The sequence below is a fragment of the Eschrichtius robustus genome, chromosome 7 (assembly GCF_028021215.1).
Source record: "Eschrichtius robustus isolate mEscRob2 chromosome 7, mEscRob2.pri, whole genome shotgun sequence".
NCBI classification, from domain to species: Eukaryota; Metazoa; Chordata; class Mammalia; order Artiodactyla; family Eschrichtiidae; genus Eschrichtius; species Eschrichtius robustus.
Window position 1 is genome coordinate 132008797 of NC_090830.1, and position 20569 is coordinate 132029365.

Here is a 20569-nt window from a genome sequence, read left to right on the forward strand (position 1 = left end):
CATTTCCCCCCTTTTCAGTGCTTTAAAGAAGGTGCTCTGCAAAGGTGGTGTTCCACTGTTTTCTCATTCGCATGTTTTCAACAAGAAATCTGATGTCTTATCTTTGTTTCTCTCTGTACATGTCTTTTTTTTTTTTCCTCCAGTTGTTTTTAAGATTTTCTCCTTGTCACTGACTTTGAGCAATTTGATTATGTTGTGCCTTGATATAGTTTTCTTCATGTTTCTTGTGCTTGGTATTGATTGGGATCTCGGAGCTGTGGATTTATCACTTCTGTTGAATTTGGAAATTTTTCAGCCATTATTTCTTCAAACATTGTTTCTGTCTCCCCCTCTCTCATCTTGCTTCCAGGGACTCCAGTTACACCAGGCTGTTTGAAGTTTTGTCATAGCTCACCGTTTCTCTGTTCATCTTTTAAAAATTATTTTTTCTCCCTGTGTTTCATTTTGGATAGTTTCTATTGCTGTGTCTTCAAGTTCATAAATCTTTTTTCTGCATTGTCTAATCTGGATTTAATCTCATCCAGTGTTTTTTTTTTTTTTTTTTCAGTCCAGACATTGTAGTTTTCATCTCTAGAAGCTTGATTTGGATCTTTTCTTTCACCTTCCATGTCTCTCTACTTAACTTTGGGAACATGTGGAATACAGTTACAGTAACTGATTTAATGCCCTTGCCTGCTAATTCTCACATCTGTGTCAGTTCCAGGTCTGTTTTGGTTGATTTTCCTCTTCACTGTGTGTGATATTTGTCATCTTTGCATGTCTGATTATTTTTTTAATTGGATGCCAGGCATTGTGCATTTTACCTTTTGTGAGTGCTAGATATTTTTATATGCCGATAAATATTTTTGTGCTTTGTTCTGGGATGCCGTTAAATCACTTGGAAACAATTTGATCCTTCCAGATCTTGCTTTGAAGGTTTGGGAGGCAGCACTAGAGCAGGGTTTAGTCTAGGGCTAATTATTCCTCACTGCTGAGGCAAGATGCTTCTGAGAATGCTACCCAGTGCCCTGTGAATTATGAGATTTTCCAGTCTGGCTGGTGGGAACAGACACTAAACCCAACCCTGTGTGAGGTCCCGGCACTGTTTTAATTTTTGGTGTGATTCTTTCCCTGGCGTTGGGTGGTTTCCTCACTTGCCTGTGCTCATTAGCAGTCTACCCAACACTGCATCATTCGGGGGGGACCGTCTGTAGATCTCCACAGTTCTCCGGGTAGCCCTCTCTTCTCGGGATACCCTGCCTTAGTCTCCCAGCTCTTAGCTCCGTCTCCTCAATTCAGGGAGTCTGGGCTCTACCTAGTTCCTCCTCCCTTTGCTCACAGTCTGGAAACTCTGAAGGCAGTAAGCTGGGGCATTTGTAGGATCCATGTCATTTGTTTCCTATGGCTCAGGAATCCTCCTTCATTGCCTGATGCCCAGTATCTTGAAAACTGTTATTGCATTTGGTTTGTCTGGTTTTCTAGTTGCTTCAAGTGGGAGGGGCTGCTCTTTGAAATGATATCCAGGCTGTGAGCATCTCGTGTGTGTGTGTGTGTGTGTGTGTGTGTGTGTGTGTGTGTTAGAGTGTGTATTTTTGTTTGCTCTTTTTTCTTTCTGGTTTTTTTTGTTGTTGCTTTTTATAGGTAGTCAATTCAGCATGGAAAGCAAAACCTAAACTTGGGCTACAAAGATTTGCCAGAAATTTAGTTTTCACAGAACCAATGGTTGGCAAAATAACCTGGTTACAGAGTATTTAGCTGAAGGTAAAATTCAGCCTGTGTTCGACTAGAGGTGAGATAGCGTCAGCCTCCTCGTGTGCCCTTGTGGCACTATATCACTTTGATACCCGCTGATTGATTTTAAGTCGCCCAAATATGCACCATTCAGAGCCGCAGCCCATGATGGGCAGTGGGAGATATATTCAAGTGCGTTGACTTTTAATCAATATGATGACGATATTACCTCGTTTACTTTGTATGGTGGTGGTTTTAAGCGTCAAGTCAAGAGGTTTATTATGTCAAAAAAGATGAGGGAGCACAGGAGGAAAACTGTCTTGACATCACTTCTGAGTGCCTTTCACTCACTGCACGACAGGCCATCATGATCGGAGACGACATCGTGGGTGACGTCAGCGGTGCCCAGCGGTGTGGGATGAGAGCGCTGCAGGTGCGGACCGGGAAGTTCAGGTGAGTGCCCCGCGCCAGCCTGCCCCCCATCTGCCTGCCTGCCTCGTGGATTCCTGGGGTGACCAGGTTTTCGTTTGTTTTCTTCTCCAAAATAAAGGGGGTTACTTTTTCCCAAATGGAAGAGCAGTAGGTGGGCATCTGATGACTTTTTTGTAACTGTCCCCTAAGGATGGGCCTGGATGCCTTCTTGTAGCAGAGAGTGGTAGATAAAAAGGCTCTGAGTTTCAAAACTGAGATTTGAATAGGGTGTAGTGCGGAGACAGCAAATGGAAGGCTCTGGCCAGCCGTTGAGCCCGCTGCCCACAGAGAGCCGGGTTGAACTTGGGCCGCACTCCTCTCCTCAGCGTGGCTGATGCTTCATTGTGCTCGGAGGGGACAGCTCCTGGGCGCCCAGCTCCTCTGGTCACCTTCTCCCTCCTTTTCCTCCACCGTATCCATCTCTCACCTAGAGATGACAGGTCCGTGGTCAGGGGTGAGTCAGGGACACTTTGGAGTTGAACCTCTGTCTCCAGAGTGTTTTCTTTGCTGGGTCAGAAGTCAGCCTAGCCTCGGGCAGGTTGCTGACGGGCACCTGTCGGGGGCGCGTGGATGTGCCCTGCGGTGTCTGGGCCTGGCTTGCTTAGCCTTTGAGAGTATCTCAGACATCACAGTGTTGTCTTGGCTTATTCTAGATGGTTTTGATTGTGGCCATTCAGAGACAGTACCGTTTTGTGTATGCTGGAGAGACTTAGTTAAAACGTGGTTACCCTGGGGTATTTGGATGTTGGCGGAGGGATGGATTACATCAGTCCTGGGTGGTCTGCTTAGACGGGGTCAGAGGAATAGATTAGAGGGCCTGACCCTCACTCCAAGGCCCGTTCCTGTGTGAGAGACACACGCGGCCTTTGGGTTTGGGTCACGTAGGTGGACACAAGGTGAGTGAGGAAGTCTCAGTACCCCTAAGGTCCAGGGCCAGAAAGTCCCTTCCAGCCCCCTCTTGGACCTCCCAGGTTGCCAGAGGCCACCTTGAAGCCCCCAGCACACCTGAAATATGGACCTCCTTTCTTCCCCAGGTCCTCAAACGAGGGCTTCCTGGGCTTCCTCGGCTCTCTCCGGCCTAAGGGAGTGAGGGGGACCCCACTGGAAACCTCATCAGCATTCTCCCCCAGAGGCCAGCCTGGAAACCCGAGGTCCCCAGTGCCCGCTTCCCCCGAAGCTGCTGAACAGTGGGACTTGGCGCCCTTTGGTTGATGCCCTGCTGCGCGGTGCCGCCCGCCCCTGGTGCCGCCCGCCCCTGGTGCCGCCCCATCAGTAGCCAGCCCAGCTCGGTGAGCACCTTTGACCCATGAGCGCAGGAGTGGCACCTCCTCACTGAGAGCACGGAGCTGAGGCTCAGAAGGAGGTGAAGAGCGAGAGCCATGTAGTTTTTTGCACTGGGCTGCTTCTTCTGGTTTCTTAGGGAGAAAAACACGTCTGTCTCGATTAAATGTAGCCACAGTTGGGGTCTTTCTGGCCCAGCCTAAGCCATGCCCCTATACACTGAGAAGGTACTGCCCCTGCCCCAGGCCCCAAGCGTGCCACTAGATCGCTGGGTCACTGAGGAAGGTCCGCACACCCAGTCGGGAAGCCCTCGAATGGGCAGGTGGGCGTGCAGGCGGCTGTGTCCTACCTTACACCTCCGGGGTTGGCACTTTTCTGAGTCCCCCGTCACCCCGTCTCCCAGAGGGACAAACCCCATCAACAGTTGGCCAGATCATTCCAGACGGCCTTCTCTGTGTAAGTAATACATGGATAATATTTTGGTTTTTTCTCTTTATAAAAACGGTATTATATTATTTCGCAACCTGCCCTTTTCTTGAACAATGTTTTGTGGCATCTCCCCATGACCGTTCTTCATAATTTTAAATTCCTGAGGAAATGCTATAGGTAAGTACCGTTTAGCGCATGGTGCACAGGGAGCCATCAGCAACGGGGAGGTGGTGCCGGTGCTGTTGGTGATGTCTGTTGCTTCCCGGTGCAGCCCCACCTGGCTCTGCGTGGAGAGGGTGGGGCTTAGCGTGTCTTTTCTTGGAGGTATTTAAGGTTTCAGACCTTTTGGTTTGTTTGTTGTGAGGTTGTAAATCTGCCTTTGTTAGCAGGCAGGGCGGAGGGACAAGAGCCTCAGTGCAGGTTAGGTGGTGATGGAGCCACCCGAGGGGGAGGCCGCATGGCGGGACAGGAGGCTGGGCTCCGTGCCGTCAAAGCAGTCAGAGGACCTCTCTGCCCTTGGCCGATCTCTAGAGCCTCACTGTCTAATGCGGAAGCCACGAGCCGCAGATGGCTGGGGAGCACTTGAAATGTGGCTGGTCTGAATTGAGACGTGTTAAAAGTGCACGTACACAAGAGTTCAGACTAAGTGGGAGAAAAAGAATGTGACAAACTCATTCATAATATCTTACACTGATTGCATGTTGTAATCCTGATGCCTTATGTTAATTTCACCTGCTTATTCTTATTTTTGTTAATGTGGCCACTAGAAAGTCCTAGCTTGTCTCCACGGCTCGCATCCATTGGCGCTTAGTGCATTTCTGGTGGACAGCGGGGCCCCTGCACCGCCCCCTTCTCCCTGCAGATGGCACTCTCGGTGCACGAGACCTCCGTGGCACCTTGCATGGTGCTCTCTGTAGACGTGTAGCCGGCTTGGGGCCAGTGAGCAGCCTTGGCACTTTGGCGCCCTGGTGACTCGGCCAGCGTCACCGGGGCCCAGCTCCTCCCTCTGGGGCTGCCCTGCCTGCCCCTGGAGCTCTCCACCCCTCTGGCCACCTCTGTGAGCCGGCGACACTAGGTTTGAAGGTCATTGGGGCCCATGTCTGCACCAGACGTGAGCCGGGCAGGGGCAGGGTCTGCGTCCTTACTGTGCTGGGCCTCCCTCTGAGTGGCCCTGAGTGGCCTCACAGGAGCCAAGGGCCACTGGATGGGTCAGCAGGGCATCAGCCCTGTGCACCGTGTCCCCTGTTGGTGGCCTTGGTCCAGCCTTGACTGAATTGGGGGAGTGAGGCGGGTGGAGGATGGCCTTGTCACCAGGCACAGGTGGCCGAGAGCCGTGCGGTGAGGGAGCTTGGTGCTCATACCTGGCCACGTGGCTTCTCCACTGGCTTGAGGCCAAGGGTCGGATGGGGAGGCTGAGCCAAGTGAAACCCGGGTGTCCTTCCCGTCCTGGCGCTGGAAAGGGAGGGAGGCTGGAGGGGGCCGCACAGGGCCTCTGGACAGCCCCGCTGCAGGTGCCCCTCAGGCCAGCATCTTCTAGTTGTGCGCGCGCGCGCGCACACACACACACACACACACACACACACACACACACACACACACACACACACACACACACACACGTGAGGTTGTCTGGGGCCACGGCATTGCTGGGGGTGTGGGATTTGGACTTTCCCATGGCCGTGAGATCTCCCTGTGACCTTCCATGTCTTCATTCCCCTCGCTTCTACTTTTTTTTTTTTTAATTTATTTTGTTTATTTTTGTCTGCGTTGGGTCTTCTTTGCTGCGCGTGGGCTTTCTCTAGTTGTGGCGAGCGGGGGCTACTCTTGGTTACGGTGCGCAGGCTGCTCATTGCGGTGGCTTCTCTTGTTGCAGAGCACGGGCTCTAGGCGCGCAGGCTCAGTAGTTGTGGCTCGCGGGCTCTAGAGCGCAGACTCAGTAGTTGTGGCACACGGGCTTAGTTGCTCCGCGGCATGTGGGATCTTCCCGGACCAGGGCTCGAACCCGTGTCCCCTGCGTTGGCAGGCGGATTCTTAACCACTGCGCCACCAGGGAAGCCCGCTTCTTTCTACTTTTATCAGAAAATGGCCCAAAGAGAAAAGTGTGAAGTCTCAGAGTGGGGAGAGGTCACAGCGGCCCCTGAGCTTTGGAAGGAGGGCTTCACAGGGCCTGCCCCCCAGGACCAGCGGGAGGCTCAGGCCCCTTACAGGAAGGGGGCTGGATCCCTTACAGCAATCCCAGTGTTTGGAGCCAGAGAGGCTCCCAGGGCAGACAGCTTGCAGACACACCCCCGCCCAGCCGGGCAGCCGGGCAGCCAAGCTGTAGACAGAGCCATACAAGGCTTTCTTTTCATACCTGCTCCACTTGAACGTCCAGCCCAGCCAGGGTGTGGCGCTCACCTGGCTGGCAGGTAAAGGCCTTTCGGGCGTTTTCCCCACCTGCCCCTTCCTGGCATGTCTGACGCATTGGGCCTGCTGGCAGAACCTTCCAGCCTCAGGCCAGGAGGCTGCTGTTCCTCCAGTCTCCTCAAGACGCCATCCCGACTCCACAGGGCCCTGTGACCATCGCTGGCACATCCTCATGGTCCCAGGGAGTCCCGGATACCCAGAGGGTGCTGGCTCCCCCACTGCCAGAGGCCTTTCCCGTTGAGATGGCTAAAGCCTTGCCCAAGGCTGCCTAGCGAGGGTAGGCAGAGGCCGGGCTGGAGCCTGGCTCTTACCCCAGGTGGGTGCTTCTGCCACCGTTTTCCTACCGGGACCATCCAGCCCTTGGGGGTCAGCTTCTGAGGAGCTGCAGGAGTCACGGTCCCAGGCTCACTGCAGAGCACAGGCAGGGCTCGATGTCTGACTAATGCGGGGCGCATCCGGGAGGACTGCTGTCCCCACCCCCAGGCACCATAGCCCCCCTCCTTCTCTCCTAAGGACAGGCCTCATCTTCCGTGGGGGCTGGGGCCAGGCCCTGTGTACCCCCATCTGGCAAATTCAGGTGAGGGACGTTCTTCTCAGGAGCCAGATGCCCTGCCTGTCCCCAGTGGAGGAGGAAGCTGTCAGGACATCTCACTGTCCCTTCACGCCTCCTCGTATCCCCACCTGACCCTCCTCCTGGATACATGCCGGAAGCGGAGCAGGGACACCCTGAACGCTTTCCCCGTCGCCCTGTGCTCCGTCCCACGCTGCAAAGCACGGCTGGCGCCTGGTTCCCAAGCACGGTGGCAGGCGTCACTGCCCAAGGCCCACGCTGGTCGCGCTGTGTAAATAATCCGGCTACCTGGAGCCTGCTTTGGGTATTCTCTTATTTGTTATTTACTCACGGGTGGGAGATGTTTTATGAGTCCAGAACGTTCTTGACAAGCAGTTTGCCGTCTTGGACTCACGAGGGAGAGTTTCCTGGGCCTGGATGCCAGGTGTCCCTGGGCTGGGACTGGCGCTCCACCCGCACCGAAGCTCAGCTGGGGCTGGGGTGCCCGTGGTCGCTCTCCACCCGGCAGCGGGGCTGGCGGATCTGAGATTCCACGCACTCTGCACAAGGCTGAAGGAGGCGGGGTACAGAGAATGTGATGGTGGAACCAGACGCTGGGGTGGAACCACCCAGGGCCCGACGGGGCTGCACTCCTGACACAGCTGCCGCCAAAGCATGGCCCTTGACCCCGTCTCTCGTCACTTTGCAGCCAGTGACTTCAAAGAGCTTCCTTAAGAGGAGACTCTGGTTTCCCTTCGGAAGGAAATGGGTTTTTCTTCTAGTGCCAGGTGGTATTTGAGGGAAGTGAGTGATCCTGGGTGTTAATTTTTCAGCAGTCACAGTTGTCACCGTGAGGCTATTGCAGGCTGGGGTTGTGGGTGGTAGCCCTCCGTCCCTGTGTCCCGCCAAGGAGCGTTGCCACGTGTGCACCGGGAGGGACCGCCTGCCCTCGTAGATGAACACTCCCGAGCCTCCGGCTTCTGGAAGACTCTCCCAGCTGGGGAGGAGGCTCCACGTAGCTTCAGCTGGGGCTGCAGGCCGAGCACAGAAACAGGAGATGACCAGCTACGGCCTGGCTGCAGCCCGCCCAGCTGGGGAGAACGGCTTAATGCTGGGCTTGGGGGCTCCCCCCTGGGTCCCTCGGACTCCAGTCCTGGCTGCCAGTTGGGGGAGGGCTCCGGGAACCAATCTTCGGCGAAATCGACTGTGGAACGTTGGTGGGCCAGCCGGTCAGCCCAGCAGGCAGCCTCGGTCTTGCAGGGGGATGGAGGTTGTGGGAGGCACCCCTGGGCTTTGAGAGGTCCCTCAGCTCACTGGGGGTCACACAGTGAAGGGGGGCACACCCAAATTTGAGCCCATATGCCGCCTTTTGGGTTCTTTTTGGTAACTGCTTTATTGAGAAATAACTCGTATGTCGTACAATTCAGTCATTTTTCAAATGTTCACAGAGCTGTGCAGCCGTCACCACAACTGGGTCGACACCACTCCATCATTCTGAACCCTTTAGCCATCCTTCCCAAATCCCCTGCACCCTAGGGCTTTGGGGGGGCAATGTCAGCCCCCAGCGGTTCAGTCTGCCTAGACCCTGGGCCCTGTGGGAGACTGAGGAGGGACCCCCAGGGGCCTGGGGTGGGAGGGCATTGGGCAGGCAGAGGTAGGCACCGGTGGTGGGGTCAGTGGCGGGTCAGGGTGGGATTGGCAGGGCCAGACCCGCCCGTCTCCCCATCCCCTCCCACCCACCGCTTTCCTGGGTTGAGTCCACTTCCTCTGCACTGGTTTGGTTTCCCTGCCCTCTGATTGGCTGGTTGCTGGGGGACAGAACTAGTAGCACTTTCTGGTACCTGACTCTCATTATCCTTCTTGGTCCCTGACCAAGGCTGCTTCGTGCCCAGGGCAAGAGGGGAAAGGTTTTCAAACTGTATACAGCCCTGCTGGGCTCCTCGCCCTCCTTGGAGAGACCAGCCGGCTGAGGCGGGGGGCTCCAGGCTGAGGGGGGCGTCCCAGGCGGAGGCCAGGAGGTGGCTGCAGAGTGAGGCCACGAGGCCTGGTGGGGGGCCCAGTTAGGACCCCGTCGGCAGCCTCCTAGCCCGAGGAACTTGCTTCCTGGGAACCTGCAGGTAACTCGGGGGGTCCTGGACGGCTCAGGAGGGGGACGGGGATGAAGGCCCAGCAGGTTCTCTAGTCCCCCTGAGCCCAGCTAGTACGTTCCAGGAGCCCCTCAACAAACCTCGGGAGGTGCGTGCTCTGGACCTGCCGCTCGCACTTGCTCCTCAGCCATGTGACACCCCGAGAAGGAGGCCGGCCTTCTTGTGGCCGGCCTCGCCACCAGCTGGCGAGGAAGACGTGAGAACAGGGCAGTGCCTCCCAGAGGGTGTCTCACATGCCAGAGCCTGTGGCAGGTGCTCACATGCATCTTGCTTCAGCTCATCTAAAGCTCACCACCGCCCTGGAGGCTGCCCCTCTTCTCACTCCACTTTATACGTGTGGAAATGGAAGCCCAGAGAGGTAGAGTAACTCGCCCGAGGCCACACAGCCCACCAGTGTGGGAGTCGGGATTCGAACGCAGCTCTGCCTGACTCCAGGGCCTGTGTCCTGAGCACTCTCACACCCTGCTGCCCCCAGTTAGCCCAGTCTCGCAGGAGCTCCGAGCCCGCGCTGGGTCTCACCAACCAAGAGTGGCCGCCGTGGGGCTCTCAGGACCGAGCAGGTCCCTCCTGTCCTTGCTCTCTCGCACGACACTCTGCACTCAGCCCCGCTCGAGGAAAGGGGCCTCGTGAGGATGAGCTGCTCTGGCCCCGAAGTCGGTCATGTGACCACACCCAAGGGCCTGGCTGCGGGAGGTGACAGGTGGCAGCCCCAGAAGTCACGTGTTTGCTGGCTTTGTGGTTAAAGCCAGCTAACCCTGAGCCCTCCCCTCGCCTCCTGTGTGGGGGTGGGGTGGGGGAAGGGGTACTGGAAGGTGCTGGAAGGAACCTCATTTAACCTCAGAGGAAGCTGCCCATGAAGGTGCGTCAGAGCTGTCCCGAAATAGAACGGGTTGCCTGGAGAGGGGTGAGTCCTCGTCACTAGAGATGACCCGGGGAGGCTGGCACACCTCCGGCTGGGGAGGCCGAAGACGGCACTGCAGTGGCCAGAGGCCAGGGCTAAATAAAGCCTCACACCCATTCTGAGTCTGCTGACATTTAATGGGCACTTGTGGGCGCCAGGTCGTTTCTGCACCTCTGGTCCCATTTCCCCACTGACAGACCCTGAAATGTCAGTGTCGCCACCTCCTACTTGCAGTTGCGGAAACTGCGGCCCAGGCAGGGCAGGGGCACTTGTACTCGGTTATTCCAGCTGGGCCTGCCGTTCAAGCCTGACTTCCCCCTCTGGGTCCTGGGCTGTTAGCATCAGAGCTGGAGCCCAGCGGTTAAAACCACAAGTATAGGTGCAGGTGTATAGGTGCATGAGTAGCAGAGATGGGAAGGAAAGACAGCTGCTTGTTACGCAGGATTTGGTTGTATCTTTGCATCATCGGGTGTCTTCTAAACATTGTATGATGAAAGTATAGCACTCTTATCAGAACAACAGTTATTTTTTCAAGTACGCTTGTGCCACCCACACCCCCTTAGGTTTGTGAATTTGGGGAATTCTTAAAAAGAAAGACCACCTGAAAGTACAACACTGTTCGTTTAAGAACAGAAACCAACCCAAGTACCCTGAGGCCCCTGAGCCCGCGCACAGCTCTGCCCTGACCCCCGAGGCCCAGCCGGGCTCCCCGCTCACACGCAGGACCCTGAGTCTCTGGACACAGGCGTCCTCGTAGTGCAGTCCTATCCCTGGCCTGTGAACGGTTGCACCGGCTCCTCCCGCCTCCCTCCATGGTGCCAGGACACCCTCTGAGGTGTTTCATCCGGACGGGATCAGGGTGAGAGCTCCGGTCCCTGCGACTGAAATCAGCGCCTTCTCTGGGCCACCACGCATACGCAGCCGTCTGTGACCTCCTCCCCACAGCGTCACCCCGACACGCTCAGGTCCCATGCCCTGGCGCGCGCGCGCACACACACACACACACACACACACACACACACACACACACACACACACACACACACACACACACACACACACACACCCACGTACGCACTTGGACTTGCGGAAGGGTGGCCGCCCGAGGGCGGGATCCCAGCCGCCCCAGCATGGGATGGGCGTCCAGGGCCGTCGTGTCTGGACTCGCAGATGGCAGGCCCCAGGCTGTGGGTGGTGGGTGAGGGTGTGTCCGGATAGAGGGGCCTGAGTCAGCCCTCGCTGGACAGAGGGGCTCAGAAGGCGGACTCAAGGCTCCCCTTGCTGCAGGCCCAGGCCCGCCCGGATGTGTCCAGTCCAAGCCCACCTGCCCCTCGTCATCTGGGAGGGTCCTTTGACCCGGGGAGGGAGGGGCCTGGTGAAGACCTGAGAGGGTTGGGCAGGGGGTCGGCCTCCAAGACGCGCTGTGCCCTGAGGAGGATCCCAGGGGAGCGCGCCAGGGCTTGTTTTCTCCTCCAGACTCTCCCCTCTGTGTCCTTCCTCCTGTCCCCACTCCTGTGCATCGTCTCCGCCCCTGGCTTTGCTGCCTCTTTCCAGATCCTTCAGGGTCAGCGCTCATTTTCCCTTCTTCCTCACGCCGCTTTCAGCTGGGGCCGCTAGAGGGCGCCTCGAAGCCGGGGCCGGGATGCACATCCGCTCACACCTGCACACTCACGCACACTCACACCCAGGCCCCCTGCACACACGGGAGCCAGGCCTCCCCAGCCCACGCCCTCCACCCTGGGCCCTCACCCCTCCCCTGCCACCCCTCATGGAGAACACGGAGGTGCTGGGCCTGGGGGTTTCCTGCAGCTGCGGCAAGACCCTCCTGGCAGCGGGATCCCAGGCCCGAGGCAGGTGGAGCCACCCCCCACCATCCTCTCCAGGGTCTTTTTCCTTTTCCAGCTCCCCTGGCACCTGCCCAGGGGAGGGAGGCGCTGAGAACTTCCAGTGTTCCTGGCCAGGGGCCTCCTAGCATCCCTGTGGGCGCCGGGGAGACCGGGCCTCCCAGCCCCTCCAGGCTCCCCTCCCGTCCGTCCCCACACCCCCGTCCTTGGCTGGCCTGAATCCTGCTGTCATTAAGGTCTTCTCTGATGATGGAATTCCCAGGGTCTTCCTAGCTGGAAGGGCCTTAGGGGACCCCCGGCTCTGTATGGGCAGCTGAGAGTGGCAGAGGGGCTGTCTCAAGGTCAAGGGGATCCTGTGGCAGTCTGGGGTCTGTGTGGGTTCCCACTCCAGCGCCGTTTCTGTTGTACCCCAAACACACCTCACCTCCAGTGGAATTATCTGGCACTCCTTTGAGTTCCCGCAGTCTTCTTATTTCCACACCCTTTTTGAGATTTCCAAAAAAGACAGATTCCATGTATCCTTCTCCCAGAGCCAGACCCAGGTCCAGGTCTCACCGGTTATTCCACTAACAACTCCTCTATAGACAGGGAGATCCAGTCCGGGGGCAAGCAGCTCCGTGGTCTGTCTCTAGACTCTGATCTGGGGCACTAAGGCCTTGCCTCGACTATCATGATGTTGACCGTGTTGCTTTTTTTTTTTTTTGGTGGCCTCGCTGCACAGCATGCGGGATCCTATCCTAGTTCCCCGACCAGGGATCGAACCCGTGCCCCCTGCGGTGGAAACGCAGTCTTAACCACTGGACCGCCAGGGAAGTCCCACCATTTTGAAGATTTCAGGACAGTCATTTTGTCTGATGCTTCCTTGTGAAATGACCCAGGTTATGCATTTGGGGCCAGAATACCACAGAAGTGATGCCGTGTGCATCATATTAGGAGGCTTGCGGTGTCAGTTTGCCCCAAATGACAATGATGTTAACGTGGTTTGATTAAGATGGAGGCTGCCATAGAGTTACATAAAGTTATGGGTTTTCTTCCCTTTGTAATTAATAACTGCTCGTGGGGAGACACTTCGAGTAAAAATCCCATTCCTCGTCGTACTTTCATCCACTAGTTTTAATGTCTGTTGCTGCTTCTTGAGTTAAGTATTTCTATGATGGTTACCAAGTAATTCCATCATTTGTTCTTCATTTGTTATTGATGTTCCACTGTAGGGAAGAATGCTTTCTTCTTCCCGCTTCTCCCCGCTGGTATCAGTGCAGACTCATGGATTCCTGTTCCACTGTAGGGAAGAATGCTTTCTTCTCCCCGCTTCTCCCCGCTGGTATCAGTGCGGACTCATGGATTCCTGTTTAATCCAGTGGGTTATAATCTGTTACTACCATAATCGATTTTGATGCTCAGATGGTCCCTGGTGTGGCCAGTGGCAACCTCTTTAAGCTGGATTTGTGTACTTTTGCCCCCCCCCCCGCCTCCTCCCCCCCACCCCCGCCAACCGATTCTCCAGCCCTTCCTTACTTTCTGGCACAAAAGATGTTTCAGGCTCATCGTGTTCTGTCTCTGCATCAGCCCTGGAGTCAGCCGTTTCTCCAAGGAGACCCCGTTCCTTTGAGTGGAAAGTGATATTTAGAATAAAAGACCAGGGCTCTAGATGTTCTCTTGCCTCTGGATGTCTCTTCTCTCAGAGCCTCTCTGTGGACAGAGGTGGGAAACATGCATGTGTGTGCATGTGTGATTCACACATCCATCCCCCTGTGTCTCCGTTCCTATTGGTACCCATAGAAAACCATGGGTTCACACCAATACCTCTGATTCTGGTCCAGCACCACAGGGCTCATCCCAGCCTTGTGCCTTTGCACATTTGTACCTTTGTCCGCCAATGGGGAGAAGACTGCTTCCGTTATTCTCTCTGTTTTCCTAATTGCTCAGTCCCCCTGTATATGGCCAGTCTCTGGCCCTGCTGGCCTGCCATCCCTCTCACCGCCCCCCTCCCATGCCAGGGCGCGGGGCTGCCTTCCACAAGGGAGGAAGACCCCAGATCTTGCTGGCTCATCTGTCTCCCTCCTCTCACCCTCCCTGTTCCTTGAGTGAAAGGACTGGGTTTTTGCCAATTTCGTTGTCCCCCCCGCCCCGCCACGCCCAGTGCCTCGCATGTGGTGGACACTCCGGTCTGTTAAGCTGAGTAACAATGGTCTTCCCCATCGGGAGAGGCCTTTCAGCTTCCCAGACCATTTTCATGTCTGTGGTTCTCACCCAGGCTCCCGGGTAGGCAGGGAAAGTCTTCTGTTTTCCGGGGAAGGTGCTGACTCGCCCAGGGTTGCCTCGCCTGCATGGGAGTGAGAAGGGTGGAAGCAGCCGCCCACTGTGCTCAGGGTAAGGGTGTTCCAGGGCAGTTGCCAGCATGTCTGTCAAGGTTGTCCCTTTGCCCCCATGAAGGCCTAGCTACGTGGTGTAAGAAGAGTATCACCTGGGCTGGTGCTCCTGTGGCGATCATGTGCTCCGAAGACAGAGAGCCTCAGGCTCAAATCCTGGCTCTGCCACCTACCAGCTGAGCCTCAGTTTTCTCATCTGTAAAATGGAGATTTGGGGGAAGTATCCTCAGCACCTTCGGTGCAGGAGGAGCTGAAGGAATATACAGGTGCAGGAGGTAGGTAGGTCTGTGAAACCACATGTGTGCAGAGCCACATCTGAGGCTGCTGGCCTGACCCTCCAGATGCCCGGGCATTCCCGGGGGCAGGCTTGGCCAGGCCCACGCTCCTGGGTCGAATCACAGGGTGTCATGAACCACGCCGTTCAGGACACCGCTTTGAAAATTCACGCCCATGTCCTCAGATTTCCAACCCATTCTCCCAAATGTGCTCCCCTTTTGTGGCGGAATGGTTGGCAGAGCTCACAAGTTTACGTACTTGGATGGGGGGAGGGAAACATGCAGGTGCAACCACGTGAGATTTTTCTTGCTGTTCACGACCTTGTGGCAGCCGGGCAGAGCGTGGCTTGTCATGGGGCCAACCACTCCGAGAGGATAGATGCTGGATTAGCAAAGTTGACCTTTCTTTAAATAGGACGCGGTTGGCTTACTGAGAGGGGAGGAGGGGCAGCTGCTCCCACCCCCCCACCCCCATGCGTGGAGACGCAGCCCACCCTTGCCAGGCCGTCTGCTCCTGCCACCCAGAGGGCACCCTGGAGGCGCTCAGCTTCGCAGGCACCTTCATGTGCTCCACACTGTGCGGCGGGCACCGAGTGGCCTGGAGGGTCCCCAGCCCAGCGTTGGGCACGGAGTGTGTGTCCTGGGGACTTGGGGTGCCCAAGGAGGACTCCGTGAGGTGCGGAGTGCAGGGGGAAGGGGGACGTGGGGCAGGGGTGGCACTCTGGGGCTCGCCTGCTCAGCAGGGACAGCGTCTGCCCCGGTTGATGTCCTACCTCGTGTGGTCACAGGACGGCAGGCTCTGAGCGACAGAGTGTGGGGACGGGCAGGAGCCCGGAGGTGCTGGGCGGCTGGAGCAGAGCCCCTTGCTGCGGCAGGATTGCCCTCCAGGCCCCAGGGCGTGCTGAGCCGGAGGGGGGTGGGGCAGGCTGCGTGGCCCCGAGGGAGCGGATGCCCCTCGGGAGACTGGCATCACCGTCTTTGCCCCGGTGCTGGGAGCTCAGGCGCTGGAGCTGCCTGGATTTCTTCCTCCACCTCAGCCCTGTCCGTGCTTTCTTTCAGTTTTTGGAGTCTCCTGTATGTGAGATTGCAGAGAGAGCCGGTGGCAGGGAGGGGGCAGCACTGGCTCGTCAGAAGCTGCAGCAGCATGGGGAGGAGGCCTGGGTGCACGGCTCAGCCTGAGCAGCCCCGGCCTGGGCGGGGCCTGGGCAGGGGAAGGGGGAAGGGCCTGGGTTTTGGGGTCTGTGGCAGGGGATGACATCTCTGAGCCAGCACCTAGCCAGCGTGCGACCCTGCGTGGGCTGCGTTACCTCTCTGTGCTCCATTCCCATCTGTGAAAAACAGATGCTGCTGCTGGTCTTGCAGGGTGCTCTGAGATCCCACAGGAGTTACAGGTGAGATACAGGTGAGCTGGGCAAGTACAGGTGAGGCTGTGATGAGCCCTGTCCCCTTCCTCTCTGGTTCCTGACCAAACATCTCTCATGGTTTCTGTCAGTAGCTTGGCTCTGGCTTACACAGGGCTGGGAAGAGCTCATTGGTCTGGCTGTATGAAGTAGCAGTCAGCACTTGCACATAGTTCCACATAAAGATGTTCACGAGGTCTGGGTATTGTCTGGTGTGCCTTGGTCCTTGGAGCCTAGTGGTTAAGCACACAGGCTCTGGGACCTGCTGCCCCCGTATGCTCAGCTGTGTGGCTGTGGGCTGGTTATTAAACCTCTCTGTGCCTCAGCTTCCTCAGTGTAGATGTGTTTCCTTCCTAAGGTTGTTGGGAGAACACTAATTGTGACAGTGACAGACACAGGACCTACTTCATCAGGGATTGTTCCATTAGCTCATTTACCCTCAAAACAATGATATGGAATGGTTAACATATTATATCAGAGAGGTTGAGTAACTCCCCTAGGGTCACAGAGCTGATGAGAGCCCGTCTTTGAACCCTAGGAGTCTACTCTATAGCCGGTGCTCTGAACCCTCCACCGTGTGCAGTGTTACCTATGAGTACTGTCCATTTGTTTCTGGAGCGTTCTGGGTTAGTCCAGTAGGTTTTTAAATCGCGTTGGCTTCCAGGGGTGCCTGCTGTGAAGTCATGCTGGGCGGGAGGCCGGCACCGAGAGGAGCTGCTCCCAGCTGCCGGAGGAGCTCAGAGCCCAGGGCTGAGAGAACAGCTGGCTCCGGGCCTGTCCTTAGGCCGGGCCCAAGCCCCAGTTCTGCTCTGGTCCCTCAGGGAATTAGGGGGACCAAGCAGGGCTTCCAGACCCTGCCCTAATTCAGCCCGAGCAGCTCCCTTGTCTGTATCGGGCTTCCTTGCAAATTCCACTGGGCTGGGGTGGAAGTTCTACTTTAAAGGCATTTAAAAGCTCGAGGAGCATGGCTCTCCCGACTACGCCCCTGTGCCCCCCAACCCCTGGGCCCTTTTACAGGTGAAGAGGCTGAGGCTGGCTGAGTCGGGGGCTGCCACCGGCTCTGGCCCCAGGGCCCCCACCTCGCAGCCGAATGGGCTCAGGCCTGTCCCTCTGCTTGTTTCTGGGTGTTTCACCCCCAGGCCTCATCGGTCTCGCGGAGGCCGTGACTGGGGCCTGGCAGGATCCAGGCAACATGTCTGAGATGTTCCTTGTTTTGTTCCGGCCAGCGTCAGCCAAGAGGGAGAAGAAGGGGTTAACCTTCTTTGGAACCTGCCAGTAAAGAGGAACCATCCGTGTTTCCACCTGAAATGGTTTAAAATAAGCTCTTGTCCAGCCCCACTGAGGCCGCCCCAGACAGATCTTGCCAGGGCCGGATGGCAGCTCATGAGCGCCTCCTAGTGTCCCAGCTCCTCTCTGCCAGCCTGAGTGAGCTCAGGGCCGGTGGTGGGACCAGCTGGTGTGTCCCAGAGCCCCCATAGAAGTTTCCCGGAGGTCCTGTGAGCCCAGGGCTGGTGAGGCTGAGGGAGGGGAGGCGAGAAGGGCAGGGAAAGCTTCTGTGCCACTTTGGAAGTGACTTTCTGAAGGCAGGAAGCAGGCCAGGGCCCCACTTGACTGAAGACCACTGGGAGCCTGAGTTATTTCAGAACAGATCCTGTGCGGCAGCTCCGAGCCTGGGAGAATCAGGCAAGGATTGGTTTAGGACAGCGGCCCTTGATGGGTGGTGTTGGAAGCTGTCAGCCCTCCTTTTGCCGCTGAGAGATGGATGGACTGAGCTGTGAGGGTCTGGGCACCTGGACTGTGGTCCTGGCTCTGCTGTGGACCAGCCAGCCGCTGGTGGCTCAGGCCTCTTGTCCTCTCTGGTAATAAAAATAATAGCCATCTTTTTATTTATTTTATTTTATTATTATTTTTTTAATTTTTAAATTTATTAATTTATTTATTTATGGCTGCATTGGGTCTTCGTTGCTGTGCGCGGGCTTTCTCTAGTTGCGGCGAGCAGGGGCTACTCTTTGTTGCGGTGCACAGGCTTCTCATTGCGGTGGCTTCTCCTGTTGTGGAGCACGGGCTCTAGGCGCACGGGCTTCAGTAGTTGTGGCGCAGAGGCTCAGTTGCTCTGCAGCATGTGGAATCTTCCTGGACCAGGGATTGAACCTACGTCCCCTGCATTGGCAGGTGGATTCTTAACCACTGCGCCACCAGGAAAGTCCCCATCTTTTTAGAATAAACCAGCACTTAGCAGGTGCAGGACGAGCACTTTTCCTCTGTGCAGCCAGCCTGTAGGGTAAATATGTGTCTTGGGGTTTTGAGCATCAGAGACATTTAGTGACAACCTGGTGGGCCCAGGAGTCGAACCAGGTAGGTCTGACTCCAGAGCCCTGCTCGCAGCCCTCACTCAGCTTGCCCAGACTCAGTTTCCCCACCTGCCCTCTCCGTCTCCCTGCTGCCGTGAGAGGTCCCGGGAACACGGTGCTCAGGGTATCACGGGGCCCAGGGAGATGCTGGGGTGTCAGAGCTCTGCCCATGTGGCAGGGCTCCTCGTTGTTGCTGGAAGTGGGGACCCAGGTGGGAGGCTCCGGGTGGCATGAATCGGGCCACAGGGAGTGGGTGGCAGGCATGCCAGCCCGGAGCCGGTTGTGCAATTAGGTGAGGTGGGGAGGCCGGGACCTGTTGACGGCTGTTGGCACCAGGGCTCAGAGTCTCTTCTGCCTCCCGGCCCAGCCCCAAGCCAGGAGCCCAGAGCCCCTCTAAACCCTTCCACTGGTCCATCAAGGGATGCATCTAAAGGCCGTTCCCATTAGAAATAATGGCTGGGCCTCACCTCACCCGACACACTGCGCCCACTTCACAGATGAGGAAACCGAGGCCAGAGAGCCAGGTGGCCAGCATGAGGGCCTGCCCCAAGAGCCGGGCTCCCCATCTCCTGCTCCTGTGGACCCCGTTTCTGTGCCCACTGCCCTGAGGAGAGTGTAGGCCGAGATTACCCAAGACTTTGGAGGTATCAGCCAGGTGTGAGTAATTCAGGTTGCGTCGTAAACAAAAGCTGCTGGGCTTCTTTAGCCCTCGGATAAGTGTATGTGGGTTTGTACCACCACAGAGCAGAGACATGATGTGGGCAGGTGTGGCCCAGGAGCCATGGTGGACGAAAGACCCTCTTAGGACTCCAGAGGTCCTGGACTCTTCTCTGACTGAGTCCTCTTCTGGGCACCGCCATTCCGGTTCCCCCACCCTGGGTGACCCACCAAAACCTCCCACCTTGGTGCCCAGGGCGGGACTCAGCACACAGGGTGCGGCCGTCTGGAGGGGCTCCCCGCCATCTGCAGGTCTCGCCTCTGTGGGCCGGCCCAGCTCTCAGCACGGTGCTGCCTTCCTACCTCCCGGCTGCGTGGCCTCCCGGCTGCCCTCTCTTCTCGCCCCATCAGGGCGTTCTCTGGGAGGACAGGAGAGGCTCTGGTCTGCCCACATCCAGCAGCTTCAGGAGAGCAGCTGCTGCTCTGGCCAAAGGGGAGCTGGTGGGCAGGCCTCCTTCCCCTGAGTCAGAGGCCGTACACGTCCGCGCTGAACCGTGCTGGTGACCACAAGGAGTTTGCTACTCGGATCTGGAAGAGACCAGTGATGATGAGGTTACGTGCAGACATTCCATTTCTTGAGAGACTCGCAGGTCTAGGAACCCTTAGGAGTTGTCTAGGTTCTCCCTTCCCACTCCGTCCTGCGGAAAAGTAAGCCCAGAGTGGCTTCTGACTTGCCCAGGTGACACAGCTCTTTGGAAGCTGACTCAAGCTTCCAAAGAAAGAGCCTGGGTCTGCTAACGGCGCGGGCTCTTACTGCCTCTTATTCCTGCAAGGAAACGTGGTGAAGGAAGGAGGCACTTCCTTCCCGTGATATTTCAAGGCACTTTATTTCTCAGAATATTGTAGGCATTGAATTATTTTTAGCCTGCCTTCATGGGAGTAGGGGATACGCTTGCTGCAACTTGAAGTGTAGGACGGTTATTCAGGGCCTCTTTCTGGGGGGAGTTGGATGGCTGGAGGAAGTGTGGGGTGCCCCTGAGGCCTACCCGGCCCCCCAAGTGTTCCCTGTGGCTCATCAGCCATGTTGAAACTAAAAAGCCCCCCCTCCGCCCTGCCACATCCCCTGAGCTCCCCAAGGGGAGGCAGCAAAGCATCTCCAGTCAGAGCCACTTGCCTGACTTCATGTCCTGCTCCAGTCACTTCAGGCCTCAGTTTCTTTATCTTTAAAATGGGGATAATAAGAGCACCGCCGCCCCAGGTGGAGGGAGGACAGAACGGCGTGTTATGCTGAAAGCATTCAGCGCATTTCCCGGCACATAGTGAGTGCTCCTCGGCAAATACCAGCTGTTGTTATTTTTGTTGGTGTTCCATCTGTGTGACCACCTGGGGAAGGAGGCCCCGGGTTACCCCTGACTTCCCAGGCCCTCGGGCCCACTGTCCCTGTGGCGTGGCTATACTTCTGCGGCTGTGGGAGCCTCCGTGGTGTCTGGGGAGGTGCTCTGGGTGGGCGGCCGGTGTGCCTGTGCTGTCAGGCCTCCAGAGACAGGGGTCCCCCCCTCCCCACCGAGCAGGGACCTGCAGCCCAGGCATGTGACCCCACCCTGTTCCTCCAGGCCCCCCGCAGGAGGGGCCTTTCACTGTAGTCTGGAGCCCCTGCTCCCTGACTTCTGGAGCTGCTCGCAGAATATTCTGAGGGAAGTTGCCAACACAGAGCACGGAGCCTCGGACGGCTGGCTTCCTCCACCGGGCGCCCCAGACTCCGTGGACACGGCCCCCCG

The 20569-nt window shown here is 57.0% G+C and overlaps 1 protein-coding gene across 2 annotated transcripts in view; it reads left to right on the forward strand.

Annotated features, from left to right (window-relative positions):
• The window catches only part of LHPP (phospholysine phosphohistidine inorganic pyrophosphate phosphatase), a 135179-nt gene that overhangs the window by 44007 nt on the left and 70603 nt on the right, over positions 1–20569 (forward strand). For both annotated transcript variants that reach the window (XM_068548727.1, XM_068548728.1), the window contains exon 6: positions 2072–2163. In XM_068548727.1, coding sequence (XP_068404828.1) covers positions 2072–2163 — 92 coding nt within the window. The remainder of the gene's footprint in view (positions 1–2071; positions 2164–20569) is intronic.